The 15,836-nt window shown below is 33.7% G+C and overlaps 1 protein-coding gene across 4 annotated transcripts in view; it reads right to left on the bottom strand.

Moving 5' to 3' along the window:
• Window positions 1-15,836, bottom strand: part of VPS50 (VPS50 subunit of EARP/GARPII complex) — a 132,521-nt gene that overhangs the window by 35,688 nt on the left and 80,997 nt on the right. For all 4 annotated transcript variants that reach the window (XM_038556829.1, XM_038556832.1, XM_038556830.1 and 1 more), the window contains 4 exons: window positions 11,188-11,278; window positions 7,959-8,135; window positions 4,985-5,103; window positions 2,971-3,077 (listed from right to left, as the gene is read on the bottom strand). In XM_038556829.1, the coding sequence (XP_038412757.1) occupies window positions 2,971-3,077; window positions 4,985-5,103; window positions 7,959-8,135; window positions 11,188-11,278 (494 nt within the window). The remainder of the gene's footprint in view (window positions 1-2,970; window positions 3,078-4,984; window positions 5,104-7,958; window positions 8,136-11,187; window positions 11,279-15,836) is intronic.

Raw genomic sequence — 15,836 nt, 5'->3', positions numbered from 1 at the left:
TTTGCATATTCTATCTTAGCCCCCCAAATCTCCAATGTTTTTTTGTACATTGTACTGAAAGATGACACTTCTTGGATCTCTGTCTCAAAATATCATGTTGTATATACAGCTAGCAGCTCAGAAAGTGTTTTAAAATGGCTTAAAAATATTTCATATGAATAACAAATAAAATATAAGTATTTTTAGAGAAATAGATATATTGGAATGTATTCTACATTACACAATGATAAATTTTTTCCTTAATATGAAATTATTAAGTCTCTTAAAAGATAACTTTATTCTGGTTTCATGTTAAATCCGGACACATGATGTGTTGGTATGTTATTTTTTTCAGCTGCTAAAGTAATAATTTTGTCCCAAGGTCTGTAGCTTTCACAAGCATGAATTTTGGCAACCTATCTTCTGCCCCTCTCAGACCTATCACACCTGCTCAAGTGAGAGCTGCCTCCAGGGCAGCCCCAGTTTAACGCTGCCTTTGGCCCAGGGTGTGATACTGGAGACCTGGGATCGAGTCCCACATCGGGCTCCCTGCATGGAACCTGCTTTTCTCTCTCTCTCTCTCTCTCTCTCTCTCTGTGTGTGTGTCTGTCATGAATAAATGAAATCTTAAAAAAAAAAAAAAAAAAAAAAAAGCTGCCTCCAGGAGAGAGAATCTTTAATAGCTAGGCTATTTCAATGATGAGACACAGTCCTTAAAATTTCTCTGCTTCTGTCTGCAAGAAATTGTCAGGCTGACAGAATTTTCTCTTTACACAAGCAAGCATTCTGATTAGTTCTCCACACTTGTGAATGGCTCCCTGGGCCTTTCTAACAGATTTAGGTACCACCTGGGGCTGGGAAGCCCCATTAACACTTTTTTGTTTAATCTCTCCTAATTACCTGCCAAATAAATACTACTTGAAAAGGACATTTTAAATATGCCTTTAATGTTCTAAAATGTGCCTCCCAACTATTGAATAATTAGTTCCTTCATCTTCCCAGGCACCCAAAATTAATCAATCTTATTTACACAACTGTACTACTGGCTTTATAAGAAAAGACATTACCTTTGCCAGTTTATTATCTTCAAGCACCTCTATGCAATAATGGGGAATAGAATAGCATTTACTGGTTGGAGACCCCCTAGCGAGTGGTTCTCTTAAAGTTCTATTTTATGAATATATACAAACTGAAGATAAAGACATCCCAGGGAGAGAAAATGGTAGGCATAAAAGTCTACTGGAGGGAATAAATGGCAGCACCTAATCCCAGGTCTCAATGGGAAGACATGAGAATTAAAATAGCATACTAGGCATTGTTTCTTAATTGCAATTCTAGTAAAAGATCTGGTGGTGGTGAAGGCTGAGTTTATAATGGTCAGATTCTCTTCACTGAGTGAAGATTTATTTGGGACTGTTCTGCTTTATAGGGTTGACCTACCAAAGGCCCATAAGAATGCAACTTTTCTCAGTTGCTTAAATCTACTATTAGAAAACAATGTCCACTATGTCAATCAGTAATCCTTAGATAAGAATTTGTTGTTACTGACCCTGAAGAATGAACTGCGGGCGCATGAGGAAAGGAAGGACAGTGTAACTACCACCCATGCCTGAAAAGTAATCACAGGGAAGAATAGGAGAAGAAAGTATAGACTTACTTACTCTTTTTGCTTTTAAATATAGAACTAAGGCCAACAGATAGAATTACAGAGAAAAAGAAATTCTGGTTTATCAGGAGGAAGAGATTTCTACCAATTAAATCAGTCTCATAGTAGAATGAGTGGTCTTGCCAAATAATATGTATCCAGTGACTGTGAGACATGAAACAAAGGCTAGTTGGCCACCAAAACTTAGGTGCATTAGATAAAGAAATCTTAAGTTTTATAGAAATTTATATCAGATGACCTCTCAGAACCTTTCCAGTTCTAGTTCTATAAATTCCAGATAGTAACTCATCATGCTATGTTCAGTTAGCTCTCTTGGATAAAGAAGTAAAACTAATTTCCTTGGCAATGATCAGCCAAAAAACACTTTTTAGAATTTGACATTTTTCTGTGTATCATGAAAATATATACTTTTTCTGTTCCTCCCAACTCATTACTTCTTTTCCACTATTTTTCCTAAAGAAAGTGGGGCTCCTACGAAACATTTTGTGTACTTTACCCTATTCATTAATGAAATTTAGAAATTATCTTCAATAACACAGAGCATTTTATCAGAGCCAAGAGTAATCAAAGTAGGCAGCAGGCCATTATCATCTCCATATAAACAGAATACAGAGATTTTTTTTTTATAGAACACATTAAAATTCCTGACTGGTATAGATGACTTAATTAATTTGAGAAGACATCTCTATGACTTATTTGTCAAATTTACAGGCTTACTTGTGAGATATAAATGTTAAGATGGCATATAAAATACTGAAATACTGACATTAAAAATTCCACATCATCTTCAAACCTAAATATTTTAAATGGCATTTCTTCATGTTATTTGTTTCTATAAAATCATCAATAAAGGTCTTATCTGTAATAAGAACAACTCTTCCTATGGTGTGAACATTTAGCTTTTAGAACTCTTGTGTCTGAAAATGCCAGAGAATCACTATTCACTCTGCCTATCTGACAGGAAGATTGTGAAGATCAATGAAACAATTAAGCACAAAATATTGTGTAAATGTAAAATGGGTACTATCACTATCCTACACATACCTCTAACTCACATAGAGAATTTTTCATTACATTTCAATTAACTGGAATATTTTAGAAAAAGTAGAAGACACAAATACTATGAAGTTAACTGAAAAAGAACAACTAATAATAATATTAGTATTATATTATTTGGAAGAATTATGATGAGAAAGCATTGACATATGACAATCTTTAAACCTCCCTTGTGATGAGCACTGGAATGTACAATGAAAACCTCAATAAAGTAACAAAAGTCAACAAATTTAACTAATAATGTTTTTTTTAAAAAAGTGACTACTTACCAACAAGTCTTATTACATTCAATGTTGTATTGGTTAAGATGGGTGCATTCACTTTATTTAGACTATAATCTGATTTCTTCCTGCTTTTTAGAGTTTCTCTAGAAACGCTTAATACAGAAAAACAAAACAGAGTTGCAATTAGGGTTGTCAACTAGTAAATCAGTAAGTTATTGAGATTAGAATCTATCCTTCATTCACTAATCAGTTACTGAAAGTGTTACCCTATATCACAGGTGGTGATATAGAGATGATCCTCTTGTCCTTATAGAGCTTACAGTCCAGAGAGGAAGAGAAATTCATAAGCAAAGAAATAAAGTACTATACTGTATTTCTTTGATTCTAAGACATTAATTATCAACCATTAAAAGAAGTTATGTCACCTTAAAAAAACAGATGTTCCAGGGAGATTATATATCAAATGTACCAAGTATCCTGATTTCAGACTTATAAATATGAAAAATACCCTCCTTATAATCTAAATTTAATATCTAAAGTCTAAGGTAAGATGATAGAGTCTGGGGTAGGGGATGACATCAGGTTCAAAGAAAACGTCAAAGTTATATGGTAAGTACAAAAAACGGGGGGGGGGGGGCAATGAGTAATAAGGTCAGAGGTAGAAGAAGTGAGTGTGCTTGGAGAAGCACAGAGTTCACAATGCTAGCATGGGGAACCAGTGGGCTGAGGGCAAAGTGACAAGAAAAAAGGTAAGGAGAGGCCAGACCACTGAAGGCAATCAAATCTAGAGAGTATGAACCTAAACTTGAAAGCAAATTTTAACCAGGGAAATGACATGAACAAATCTGTACATAATAATAAAAAAAAATCTAAAATTTGTATACAAGAGGAATTAGGAGGGGGCAACACTAGATAGAGACAGTGAGCCAGGGTAAGGGGGGCTGATCCAATAATCTGGCAGAGATAATTTCTGCATGAGCCTGGATGGTAGCAGTGAAATATAAGATATTTTTATAAATTCAAGAGACCCTCTGAAGTTAGAACTGATATTGATTGAATGCAGTTCATAGTTTATATTATTCATAGTTCTTAGTGGTAAGTTAGGACACTTTAGAAAGGTAACCGCATAACCTTACCAAAAATGCAAATATATACACATATACTGGCAGACACTGTCTTATGTGTTCATTTCAGTTACAGCTTTTCTTTTAGCCAAAATATACCTGAAACCTCCAAGGAAGAAGTCTAACAGAACAGTTCTGTTCTGTTCATAATGGACCATAGATGGATTTAAACATCACACATACATAAAAACCAATGGAAACAATTTTTCCCAATTAAAATATCTACAATCACATGAGTTGCTCATTTTTGAGGAGACAGATTATATCAATCAGGGTTTCAAATTAAATAGGTACTAATTAGGTACTTTGGGGCAAAATATATTTAAATTTATCATTAAAAATTAAGTAAGTATACTAAATGTATGATACTCATGAAGTTAACTCATTTACATATAAGAATCAGGCCCATTTAATAGGGAGAAGGTGACAAAAAATTCTTATGTGATTATCACAGTTTTTGAAGAAGACAGTTTATCACAGAAACAAAACAATGAAGGAGCTTAATAGAAGGCCCAATCAATGAATATAATTAACCTTGGAAAGGTGAGTGGAGACTTTCTGTATTTACTAGACTGAGGCAGGAATTCCACATACAAAACAAATAACTACTTCCCTCTTTGAGTTTTCTAACCTACACAAAACAGGAATTGCTCCAAATGGCAATACTAATTTTATAAACCAGAAGTTTTCTGCAAAAACCACTACTCTCTAATTAGGAGTCCTCTGATGATGCTCAATCCAAAAATAAAAAAACTACATTGTCAACCTTTCAGGAATCATTTTAAAGCATATTGATTTCTATCACCTGACATTATAACTTACAGAAATATTTAAGTTTTGATTGCTTTTTTCTAACCTTTAAATAAAATCCTCTATTTAAATGCACAACATAAAATATGAAATACCAGAATACCAGACAATCTAAGAACAGTTACCTTTTCACAGGTGCATCACCCGTTTGCTCATCCACATAATCTCGTTTCAGTTCCTCAGGAACATCACTGTCGCTGTCATACTCCTGATAGGCACTTTTTTCTTGCTCATCAGATTCATACTGAAGAATACAGTATATTTAGTAATGGGCATGAACAGCCAACTTTTCTGGAGTCTTTCAACACACTAAGAGTAACCAATTTTTAAGAAGCAGTTTAGGGAAGAAAGTTCTTAATAACTTATCTCTAACTTTGCCATCAGGAATATTAACTTTTTATTTTCTCCTTCATCCATCTTAACCAGCTCAAAAGAAAAAAAAAAGGAACATGAAATACAAACATTTTATCCCCACAAAAGCTTCTAAATGTCTCCCAAAAAATCAAATCTCCATGTAAAGAAAACAAAAACAAACATCATGCTATGTCTTAGGAGAGGAAAAGTGTGTACAGTTGACTAAAAAAATTATTTTTTAAATCTCTTCTCTTCCTTCAAGTGTTTTCATCATACTTACTTCCATTTTGCTAATTCACCATAAAAAGGTTGAGTATACAATTTCTGGCACTGTGGAAATGTTAATTCAGCGTAATAAACTCTTATAACACACATGCTAATGTCCCATCTAATTCATTATGATCAGATTTAATTCCAAGGGAGCCTTAGAAAATTATATTGAGCACTGAGCAACTACTGAGAGCAAGGACAAAAATGGCGGATTTCCTCTTGAAAGGAAGGCTGCCTTCCTAACACTGTCATCATCTTTATGGCACCAAGGCCCCATGCCAGCATGGGGAGGACAGTGGAATCCATGCACAGGAAAGAAAGCAGCAGCAGCATGATTGCTTAATAGTATAAATTAATATGACAGAATCATAGCTAGCATTTCTTGAATGTTAAGTATTAAGTGCTTTCATGAATTTCCCCACTGAATCTTCAGAACTATTCTATAACAAAGTTTTTACCCCATATGCCAGTTGAGGAGACCAGTATGAAGACAACATGGAAAGAAATTGGCCACCTAATTCAATAACCAGTTTTTGAGAGCCTAAAGCAGTGTGACAGGCCATGGTAAGATGTGGACCCTGACCCTCAATGACTTACGTGATACCTGGAAAGATTAGATTACACATTAATAACTGCAAATGAGCATTAGAGGCATTCTCACCCACATGTACACCAGGTTATCCTGATAATATTCATAAAGAGGATCCGCACAAACCAGGATCTCCTAGTTATAATGACAGAGCTTCATGATTCTCACAGTACCAGAGATCCTCACTTTTGAGGATTCTGTATTTGCAAATTTCCCTACTTCCTAAATTTTATTTGTGACCCCAACATTAATACTTCGTGACACTTTCACAGTCATTCATGATTATGTAAAGAGTACGCAGAAACTTTTGAGTTATCCTTATCCAAAATGCACATTCCTAGCTGAGCGCAAACAAGGTGATGCCCTCTGCCTTCTTGCTTCAGCTTTCCTACTTAAACAAATGTGTCCTTTTCATAATGTATTTAGTGTCACATTTTAAAAATATTTGTGCTTTTTGCTGGTGATTTCCTATTTAGAATGGCCCCTAAGTGTAGGACTAAAGTTCTGTCTAGTGTTCCAAAGTGCAAGACTGTAATATGCCTTATGGCAAAAATACATGTGTTAAATAAGCTTCATTCAGGCAGGAATTCTAGTACTGTTGGCTCTGAGTTCAATGTTTAATACTATACATTAACTTAGAAGTCTTCAAACAAAGACACATATAAAACAAGGTTATACACCGACTGGTTAATGAAAACGTTGTGACCAAAGGCTCACAGGAACCTAATCCTGCATTTCACTTGGGAACGATGGTTCTGTATTTGCTAATTCAGTGTTCAGAGAAGACTTTATAGAACACCACTGCTTGGATAATGAGAATCAAATGCTATGTGAAATTTAAATTAGAAAATTATCAGTACAGAGGGATATATTATTTCAAAAATACTGAAAAGACTTTTTCCTTTCAGTTTAGTCTACTTGAGAGAGGCAAAGTGTCACTAAGAATCACTAAATAATAATTGTAAACATGGATTACTATGAAATAACTTCTACTTCACAATAAAATAATGATATACTTCATGGCAATATTTTTTAAACTGTATCTTCACCAAACAAAAAAAGAAAATGTCAAAACTAAAATACATTCAGAAATTCAACAGAATTTCATCAAATCTGAATAGTTTTCACTTCATCTTCATCAAATATAAAATAAAAATCATACAGGGCCCCTCTAGAAATGATGCAGATCAGAAGGACCCATCCAAATTAAATATTGAAAAAACACAGGTAACTGTGAAGTAAACATTCACTCATTGTAAATACAGCAACACTGAGGCTCACAAAGTTAAAATAAGTTGCTGAGGGTCACACAGTTAATAAATAATAAAGGTCATATTCATTCATCTATCTTCAAATCCTTTCCATTAACTCACACAACCTCTGGTTTATATTATGTTTTCTGAACTGCTCAAAGTATTAAAAAATTGTCTTCTAATCCTAAAAGCATCCCTGCTGGGTAACCAAGCAAGACACTACTCTTTCTCAGATAAAGGGAATGGAGCAAAATGATTCGGATGCCCAAGAGTGAAGCTGGGAAGTGCAGATGATCTATTCCCTCATCCATCTAAAAACAAATCACAGAAATATGAGTGAAGAAACTATACTCCTGCCCGATTTAGTAATCTAGTAAGAACATACAGCAATCTAGTAAGAGCACAAAGTAAACATAAAGGCAAAATGTATTGTTTAAAAGGACATTTTCAACAAAGCATGCTGTAAAGCCATTACTATATAAGTGCTATCACAGGTATTTAAGCATATAGGTAGGAAGGTGGGTAGCAAATGGATAAATAAATCTAGCTAATTACCTTGCTCACTGGGTAGAACACTTTTCAATATGAAAATCTCACTTATGTTTCACAGTAGGTTTTAAAAACACTACATACCCCATTAGAAGCCAGGACATCTTCTGTTTCTTCATCTTTGTGGTTGGCCTGGATTTCAAAGGGATTCCCATCACTACAGTACTGCTCAAACAAGGTCACTGTTTTTGAGGAAGTTGAAGCTGGCTGTTTACTGGGTGAAACTGATGGGGAACGAGACTGTTCCATGAATTTAAATTCCTGGACATGAAAAAAGGAACCAGATACCTTTTAGCAACAACAATAAAATCCAAGTACATAACATATTCCATCAATATAAATGTTGAGTTAGTGAAAAAAAATTAATCTTGATTCTTCAGGTTATTCACTTTTAAATCCTGGAAGTTATCTGAAAGCAGAAATTTGAATATATGTGCTCAAAGGTTTCCCTAAAGACAACTCTGTTGCTGATATCACTTTTTAAAAGTGTTATCTGTATCAAGCTACTTTTGGCTTGGTTTATGAAACTGCACAGAAAATTTCTGAAAATAACTTAAATTTGAATAATTCTAAACATTTTAGCATAGCAGCAAAGACCTAGCAGAAAATGGTTTTAAGCAATAAAAAGGTAACAATAAAAATTAATTGTTGTTAATAATTAACTATATGTTTTCACCAGTTAAGGTGTTCTATAAAAATACATCAAAATGTTTGTTATAAAAAAAAAAAAAAAACAAAAAAAAAAACAAAATGTTTGTTATATTGATGTATATAAACTTTCATTTCTTTTTCTTCACACTGCAGACAACACAAATACACATGCTGAGGTCAGATGATACGTCATCTAGTTCCTATAGTTTGCCATTAATCCATTATGTTCTATTAACTTCCTATGTAATGTTGGGAATGTCACATGGCTTCTCTGTGCCTCAATTTCTTCAATAAAATTAGAGAGTCAAGCTACATACAGTAAGAGAATCACAATGCTAAAACTAAAGAGCTGTTTCCAGATGAGGAAACTGAGGTAGTCCAGATGGATTCAGGGCCAAGTTCAAGAGCACACTGCTCATTTGGAAGAGATGGAATAATCTCTAAAGTTCCTCTGAATTACAAAACTCTTGATGATTTTTCACAAAAATTTGGTATACATTTTTATTTTCTTAAAAAAAAAAAGATTTTATTTATCTATTTGAGAGAAAGAGAACATAGCAGGGGGGAAAGGCAGAGGGGAGAGGGAGAAGCAGACTTCTCGCTGAGCAAGGGGCCCAACATAGGGCTCGATCCTAGGACCTGAAGATCATGATCTGAGCTGAAGGCAGACGCTTAACAGACTGAGCCATCCAGGTGTCCCGGTATACATTTTCTTACACCTTTTAATCTTTTGAATATTAATCCCAAATTTAAAATCTTTCATATTCAAAGATAATCTTCATAAAAACTACGTTTGTTAAGTTTCAAATGATGTTTATTTTCTTTTTAAACTGCAGCTACACATTAAATCAGATCCATCATAATGCTCAAAAATTATGCCATTACTTTATAATTCTAAACATTATTTTTACAACTTTATAAATTAATGAGTTGATTTTGTTTTTTAACTGACTCTACAGGAATACATGTGTCAAGAGAACAGTATCTCAGTTGTGAATAATTTTCAAAGTAACTACTTTTTAAAACCATTGATAGAATACTTAATCTGAGATCTACTCTCTTTTTTTTAAAGATTTTATTTTTAAGTAACCTCTATACCCAGCATGGGGTTCGAACCCAAGATCAAGAGTTGCACACACCAGTGACTGAACCAGCCAGGAGCCTAAAGATCTACTCTCTTAAAAAAATTTTAAGTGAATAAGGTATGGTTAACTATAGGCAAAATCTTACACAGTAGATCTTTATCCACCTTGCATAACTGGAAATTCAAGGTAACTACTTTAAAGGAGATAATGCTTACTTGGGTGAAAATATTTCAAGTGTGTATCATTAAAAAATGTTTTATAATTATATCAAGTATATGTGCTCATACACACAGATATAATTAGATGGTTAAACACAAATTCAAATAAAATTATTTAAACAGGAATTCTAAAATCAATGTTAGAATTCTAAATAATGCTAAGGAATCATTTTATTTAAGAATTCTAAAATAATGTTGGGGCACCTGCATGGCGCAATTGGTTGAATGTCCAATTCTTGGTTTAAGCTCCTGTCATGATCTCAGGATTGTGAGACTGAGCTCTATTATCAGGCTCCCACCTCAGTATAGAGCTCCAAGCTCAGTCTGGTTGAGATTCTCTCTCCCTTTCCCTTTGCCTCTCCACCCACCCCACCCCATTGCAACACTGTGCACACTCTCTCTCAAATAAATAAATCTAAAAAAAAAAAAAGAATTCTAAAATAACGTTAAAATCAATGTTAATTCTGTTGTCTTTAAAGCATTTATTAATTCACTGTATTTACTATTTCCACATTGGGAAAAGAATATGATAGAACTGGATAAGTAAACTATTATATACAATATAAGCATAAAAACTATCCTTATTAAAAACTTTAAATCATGTATTCTTTACATGTATCTAGAATAAGAAAATTGCTTCTAAAAAAGCCATTCCTTCCAAAAGCAAATCTAAGCATACTGGACCTTCTACACAGGGATCTAAGTTTATACATTGTGTTTTGACATTTGGTATTTGTAGGGCACCATCTATCACACAAGGAGTGTTTATCTACCGATGTGTTTCAACCAAGGGAAAACAAATCAGTTAATATTTTCACAGATTACATATTCTATGAGGATTCAAGGAATCAGTTAACTAATAAAAATGAGTTAAGGGTATCGTTTATAAGTACTTCTTTTATTTCTGAGGCATTGTCTTACTATTGGCACATTTATTAGCTGGAACATAAATTAAGAAGATACTAGTTCCTTTAAGAAATGACAAACAAACAAGAAATCACAAGCATCCTGAAAATATAAGCTTTTCCATTAAAGACCATCAAAATACAACTGATTAATTTTTTACAAAACTTAAAGCAGTAGATCTTCTTCTGAAACCAAAGGAAATGATCAGGCAAAAGAGTTTTCCTTAAGTATATAAAGTGAATTTATAAAAAGAGACAGATTTTGTCATCTCTACATAAAAGCATCACTCTTATAAAAGAGGCTGGCTATTAATCACTTTTAAGCAAGGAGCTATTTCTTAATGCAAGGTGCTATTTCTTAATGATTTTATAAATGATTTTTTAGTAATATGTCGTTGTTTTTTTTTTAAAGACAACTAAATGAAAGATCCATTTGTTCCTAAGAAACACTTACATGAAGTTGCAGGATGCTGAAATTTGACTTAACAGGACAAAGCTCCCAGGTCTCATTCTCTAGAAACATTCTCAGTTCATCAAGCCGTGTTCTTAAAAAAAAGAAAAGAAACACTCCAAAAAGTTAGAGGAAGAATACACAAGAACTAGGAAAATAGAATACAGTTAGAGAATTATCATCATAATCATGATCAACTTTGAGAATCCATTCAACAACACAGCAAACACATTTACTTTTACGTGTTTTTTTTTTTTTTTAAGATTTTATTTTTAAAATAAAATAAGAAGAGAGAGAGAGGCAGAGACACAGGCAGAGGGAGAAGCAGGCTCCATGCAGGGAGCCTGATGTGGGACTCGATTTTGGGACTCCAGGATCACGCCCTGGGCCAAAGGCAGGCGCTAAACTGCTAAGCCACGCAGGCATCCTTACTTCTACTTGTTAATATCATCTTTAAGAGAAAAAAATTCTCAAGTCTTTACTAAACTTCAAATCTCTCTACAATATTACAAAAATAATGAATGTACAGGAAATGGTATTTTTATTAAGGGATGAAACTAAAAGCTACTCACCAATTCACATACTTAAAATATCCCTAGCTAATCATATATCAATGCCAAAAAACAGAGAAATAATTTACAAAGTTTATGAGATCATTAATACTAATTAAAGCTTTATGCTAAATAGCAAAGATCTTAATCATACTTACTAAGCCACAAGATTAAGATAATTATCACTCTCCAAGTATATTTAGCTCAGTGCCTATCTCTACAAAGCATTTACAAATTAAATTACCAAATAGCCAGCACTGCACTAATCACTTACATCACACTGATCTCTTCTTTTTTAATGTTATTGTGGTTTACTGTCTATCCTGAATAATCAGCACATTATACAGACAGTTCAGAAAAATTACTTCCTTCCAGTTGACCCAGGAAACAAAAGGCCAGGCCTGCCCTACTTTTCCCCTTCTTGTAACAGCTTCATTGTTATTACTAATCTGCTTTTAAAAAAAAAAATCTAGGGGCAGCCTGGGTGGCTCAGCGGTTTAGTGCCGCCTTCAGCCCAGGGTGTGATCCTGGAGACCCAGGATCGAGTCCCACATCAGGCTCCCTGCACGGAGTCTGCTTCTCCCTCTGCCTGCGTCTCTGCCTCTCTCTCTCTCTCTCTCTCTCTCTCTCTCTCTCTCTCTCTATGTCTCTCATGAATAAATAAATAAAATCTTAAAAAAAAATAAATTAAAAAATAAAAAAAATCTAGATTTCTTTTTTCTTAATTCACATCTCTAAAGTAAAGAGGCAATAAGTGGGTAAATCTGTAAAAAGCAAAAGCTGCTCCAAATATTAGAATTAACAGAAGGGGACTTTAAGATAACTATTATAATTAAGTTAAATAAAATAGAGAAAAAGATGTACAAAATGAATAGAAAGGAGAATTTCAAAGAATTGCAATCATGAACAAAAACAAAAACAGAATCTGACATCCTGTAACTGAAAAATACAATGACCTCAAATTAAAAACTCATGAAGTAGAAAAAGCAGAAGACAGGATTAAAGAACTCAAGGACAGATCAATAGAAACTATATAAACTGAAGCACGAGTTGAAACAAAAATGGAAGCAACAGAAAAGATCATAAAAGATACATGAGACACAGTTAAAACATCTAGAATGCATGCAACTGAATGGAGAAGATGGGATGAACGGAAGCTTCTGAAGAGGTAATGGCTGAGAATATTCTAAAAGTGACTGTGCCCGAATCTTACATATATAAAAATTAACGAAAATGGATCAGAGACCTAAAAACTAAAACTGCAGAAGTTTAAAACTCTTCCAATTCAACAATAAAAGGACAAACAATCCAACTGAAGAATGGGCAAAGGCTTTAAACAGACATTTTTGCACAGATATACAAATGACCAATAAGCATATAAAAAGATGCTGAATATCATTAGCCATTAAGGAAATGTAAGTCAAAAACATAACAAGATATCACGTCACATCCACTAGGATAGCTATAGTTAAAGACAGACAATAACAGGTGTTAATAAGGATTTAGAGAAATTAGAGCCCTTATACAATGCTAGTGGAAATTTAAAATGGCAGAACCACTTTGGAAAACAGTGTGGTAGTTCCTCAAATTGTTAAATATAGAGTTACTATTTAACCCAACAATTCTACTTTGTATGGTTTCCTGTGGCTGCTATAACAACCCACCAGAGAATGCCTGGGTGGCTCAGAGGTTGAGGGTCTGCCTTCAGCTCAGGGCATGATCCTGGAGACCGGGGATCAAGTCCCATGTCGGGCTCCCTGTGTGGAGCCTGCTTCTCCCTCTGCCTGTGTCTCTGCCTCTCTCTCTCTTTCTCTCTCTGTCTCTAATAAATAAATAAAATCTTAAAAAAAAATTTAAGGAATAAGATGGAAGGGGTCTTGTGTAATGACTAGACAGCAGCTTCTAGAAGCTGAGAATGTTCCCTAGTCGACAGCCACCATGAAAATAGGGATCTCAGTCCTAAAAGCCACAAGAAATTGAATTCTATCACCATCCTGAATATGCTCAGATGTGGACTCTTCCTCAAAACCTTCGAATCAGAGCCCCACCCTTCTGATACCTTGATTTTGGCCCTGTGAGAAACCTAAGAGCTGAGCATCTAGACAAGCTGATCCAGACTTCTAACCTCAGAACTGTGACATAATAAATGGATGCTGTTTTAAGCTGTTAAGCTCATGTCAATTTATTATAAAAAAATATAAAACTATTACAGTGATAAAGGTACCAGCTCCCCTGAGCTGAAGCCCTCCCATAAACTTCTCACAAAAGCAGCTTAGGGAACTCCCTACATAAAGAGTATACAGGATATAAGATAGAAAGTAAAAGTATAGATAAGAACATATAAAAATACTAAATGCATAAGAGAAGATAAATGCAGTTACAAAGTTGGTTCTTGCACTATTCTGGAAGTATATTAACCTAAAGTCAACTATAACAGAATAGGGGTACATACTGAAATGACAGTAACTACTACAGAAATCTATTTTTTAAAAGCCGAGAAAAAAAATAGTATTAAAATAAAAAATATGCATAATCAATCCAAAAGAAAGAAAGACAAAATATATATGGAAAAAGAATAACACTTTTAGAAATAAAACAGCAATATGATGGATTTAAACCGAACTATGCCAATAAATACATCAAATGGAAATAGAAAAAAAACCCAGTTCAAACAAAATACAAAAATCATCAGACTGGATTTAAAAACAAAACAAAACAAGATAACTATAAGCTGTTTACAAGAGACATATTTTAAATGTAAGGCTATAATTAGATCAAAAGTAAAAATTATACACAAACATGATTTCTTACAATTATGAAATAGGGTGGAATTTGTTTATCAAATTTTTTTCTTTACCTACTATGATGATTCTTAGGGGATTTTTCCTATATTTTATAAATTAGTAAATTAAATTAACTTTAAATATTTAGCCAAACTTGTTCTCCTATAATATTACCTGTTTCTGATGTCATTATCCTTTTTAGATACCACTGAATGTGTTTTGTTAATATGTGTTTAGAATTTTTGCATCTATGTTCTTATGAGAAACTCCCCTGTAATTTTTCTTTTTTGTAATGTCCTTGTTATTTTTTGGTATTAGTGTAATACTGGCTTCATAAAATAAGTTATGAAGCATTCCTTCTTTCTCTATTACCTAAAAGAGTTGGTGTTGATATTTCTTCCTTAAATGTTGGGTAGAATTTACCAGGGAAGGCAGCAGGTCTAGAGATGAAAATGTTTTTAAAAAGTACAAATTCAATTTCTTTAAAAGACACAGGTCTATTCAGATATTCTATATTTTATTTTGTCAGCCTATTAAGTTTGTCTTTATAAGAAATTTGGTCAATTCATCTACATTGTCAACTTTATTAGCATAAAGTTGTTCCTATCATTTTATTATGTATCTATATCGCTACCCATTTGTTGTATTCTTTTTCTTAAATTGAAGTATAGTTGATACACTATTATATTTTTAATGTCTAGGATCTACAGATACCCACTTTTATTTATTTTTTATTTTTTAAAGATTTTTATTTATCTATTTATTCATGAGAGACATACAGAGAGAGAGAGAGAGAGAGGCAGAGACACAGGCAGAGAGAGAAGCAGGCTCCATGCAGGGAACCCGATGTGGGACTCGATCCCAGGACTTCAGGATCATGCCCTGGGCCAAAGGTAGGCGCCAAACCGCTGAGCCACCCAGGGATTCCCTAGATATCCTCTTTTAAACTGCTGGTATTGGTAATTTGTGTTTTCTTTTTTTTGCTCAGTCTTGTTAGAAGTTTTATAGAATTCTATTATACATTTGCTTTCTACTTCATTGCTTTCTACTCATCATTTTCCTCCCTCTGTTTTCTTTTGTTTAACTTGTTGTCATTTTTGCAACTTCTTGAAATGGAAGGTTATGGCACTGTTTTTCAAACATTCTTCTTTTCCAAAAAACTGCACTCATAGCTAGAAATTCTTCCCTCTGCTTTGGGTAAATCTTCAATTTTGATGCCATGGTTCTTATCAGTATTCATTTAAAAAGATTTTGTAACCTTCAATATTATTTCTTCTTACACCACTGGAAATAGGTTGCTCAATTCCCAAAAACTGGT

The sequence above is a fragment of the Canis lupus genome, chromosome 14, assembly GCF_011100685.1.
Source record: "Canis lupus familiaris isolate Mischka breed German Shepherd chromosome 14, alternate assembly UU_Cfam_GSD_1.0, whole genome shotgun sequence".
NCBI lineage: Eukaryota > Metazoa > Chordata > Mammalia > Carnivora > Canidae > Canis > Canis lupus.
This window is presented reverse-complemented; position numbering and strand designations above follow the sequence as displayed.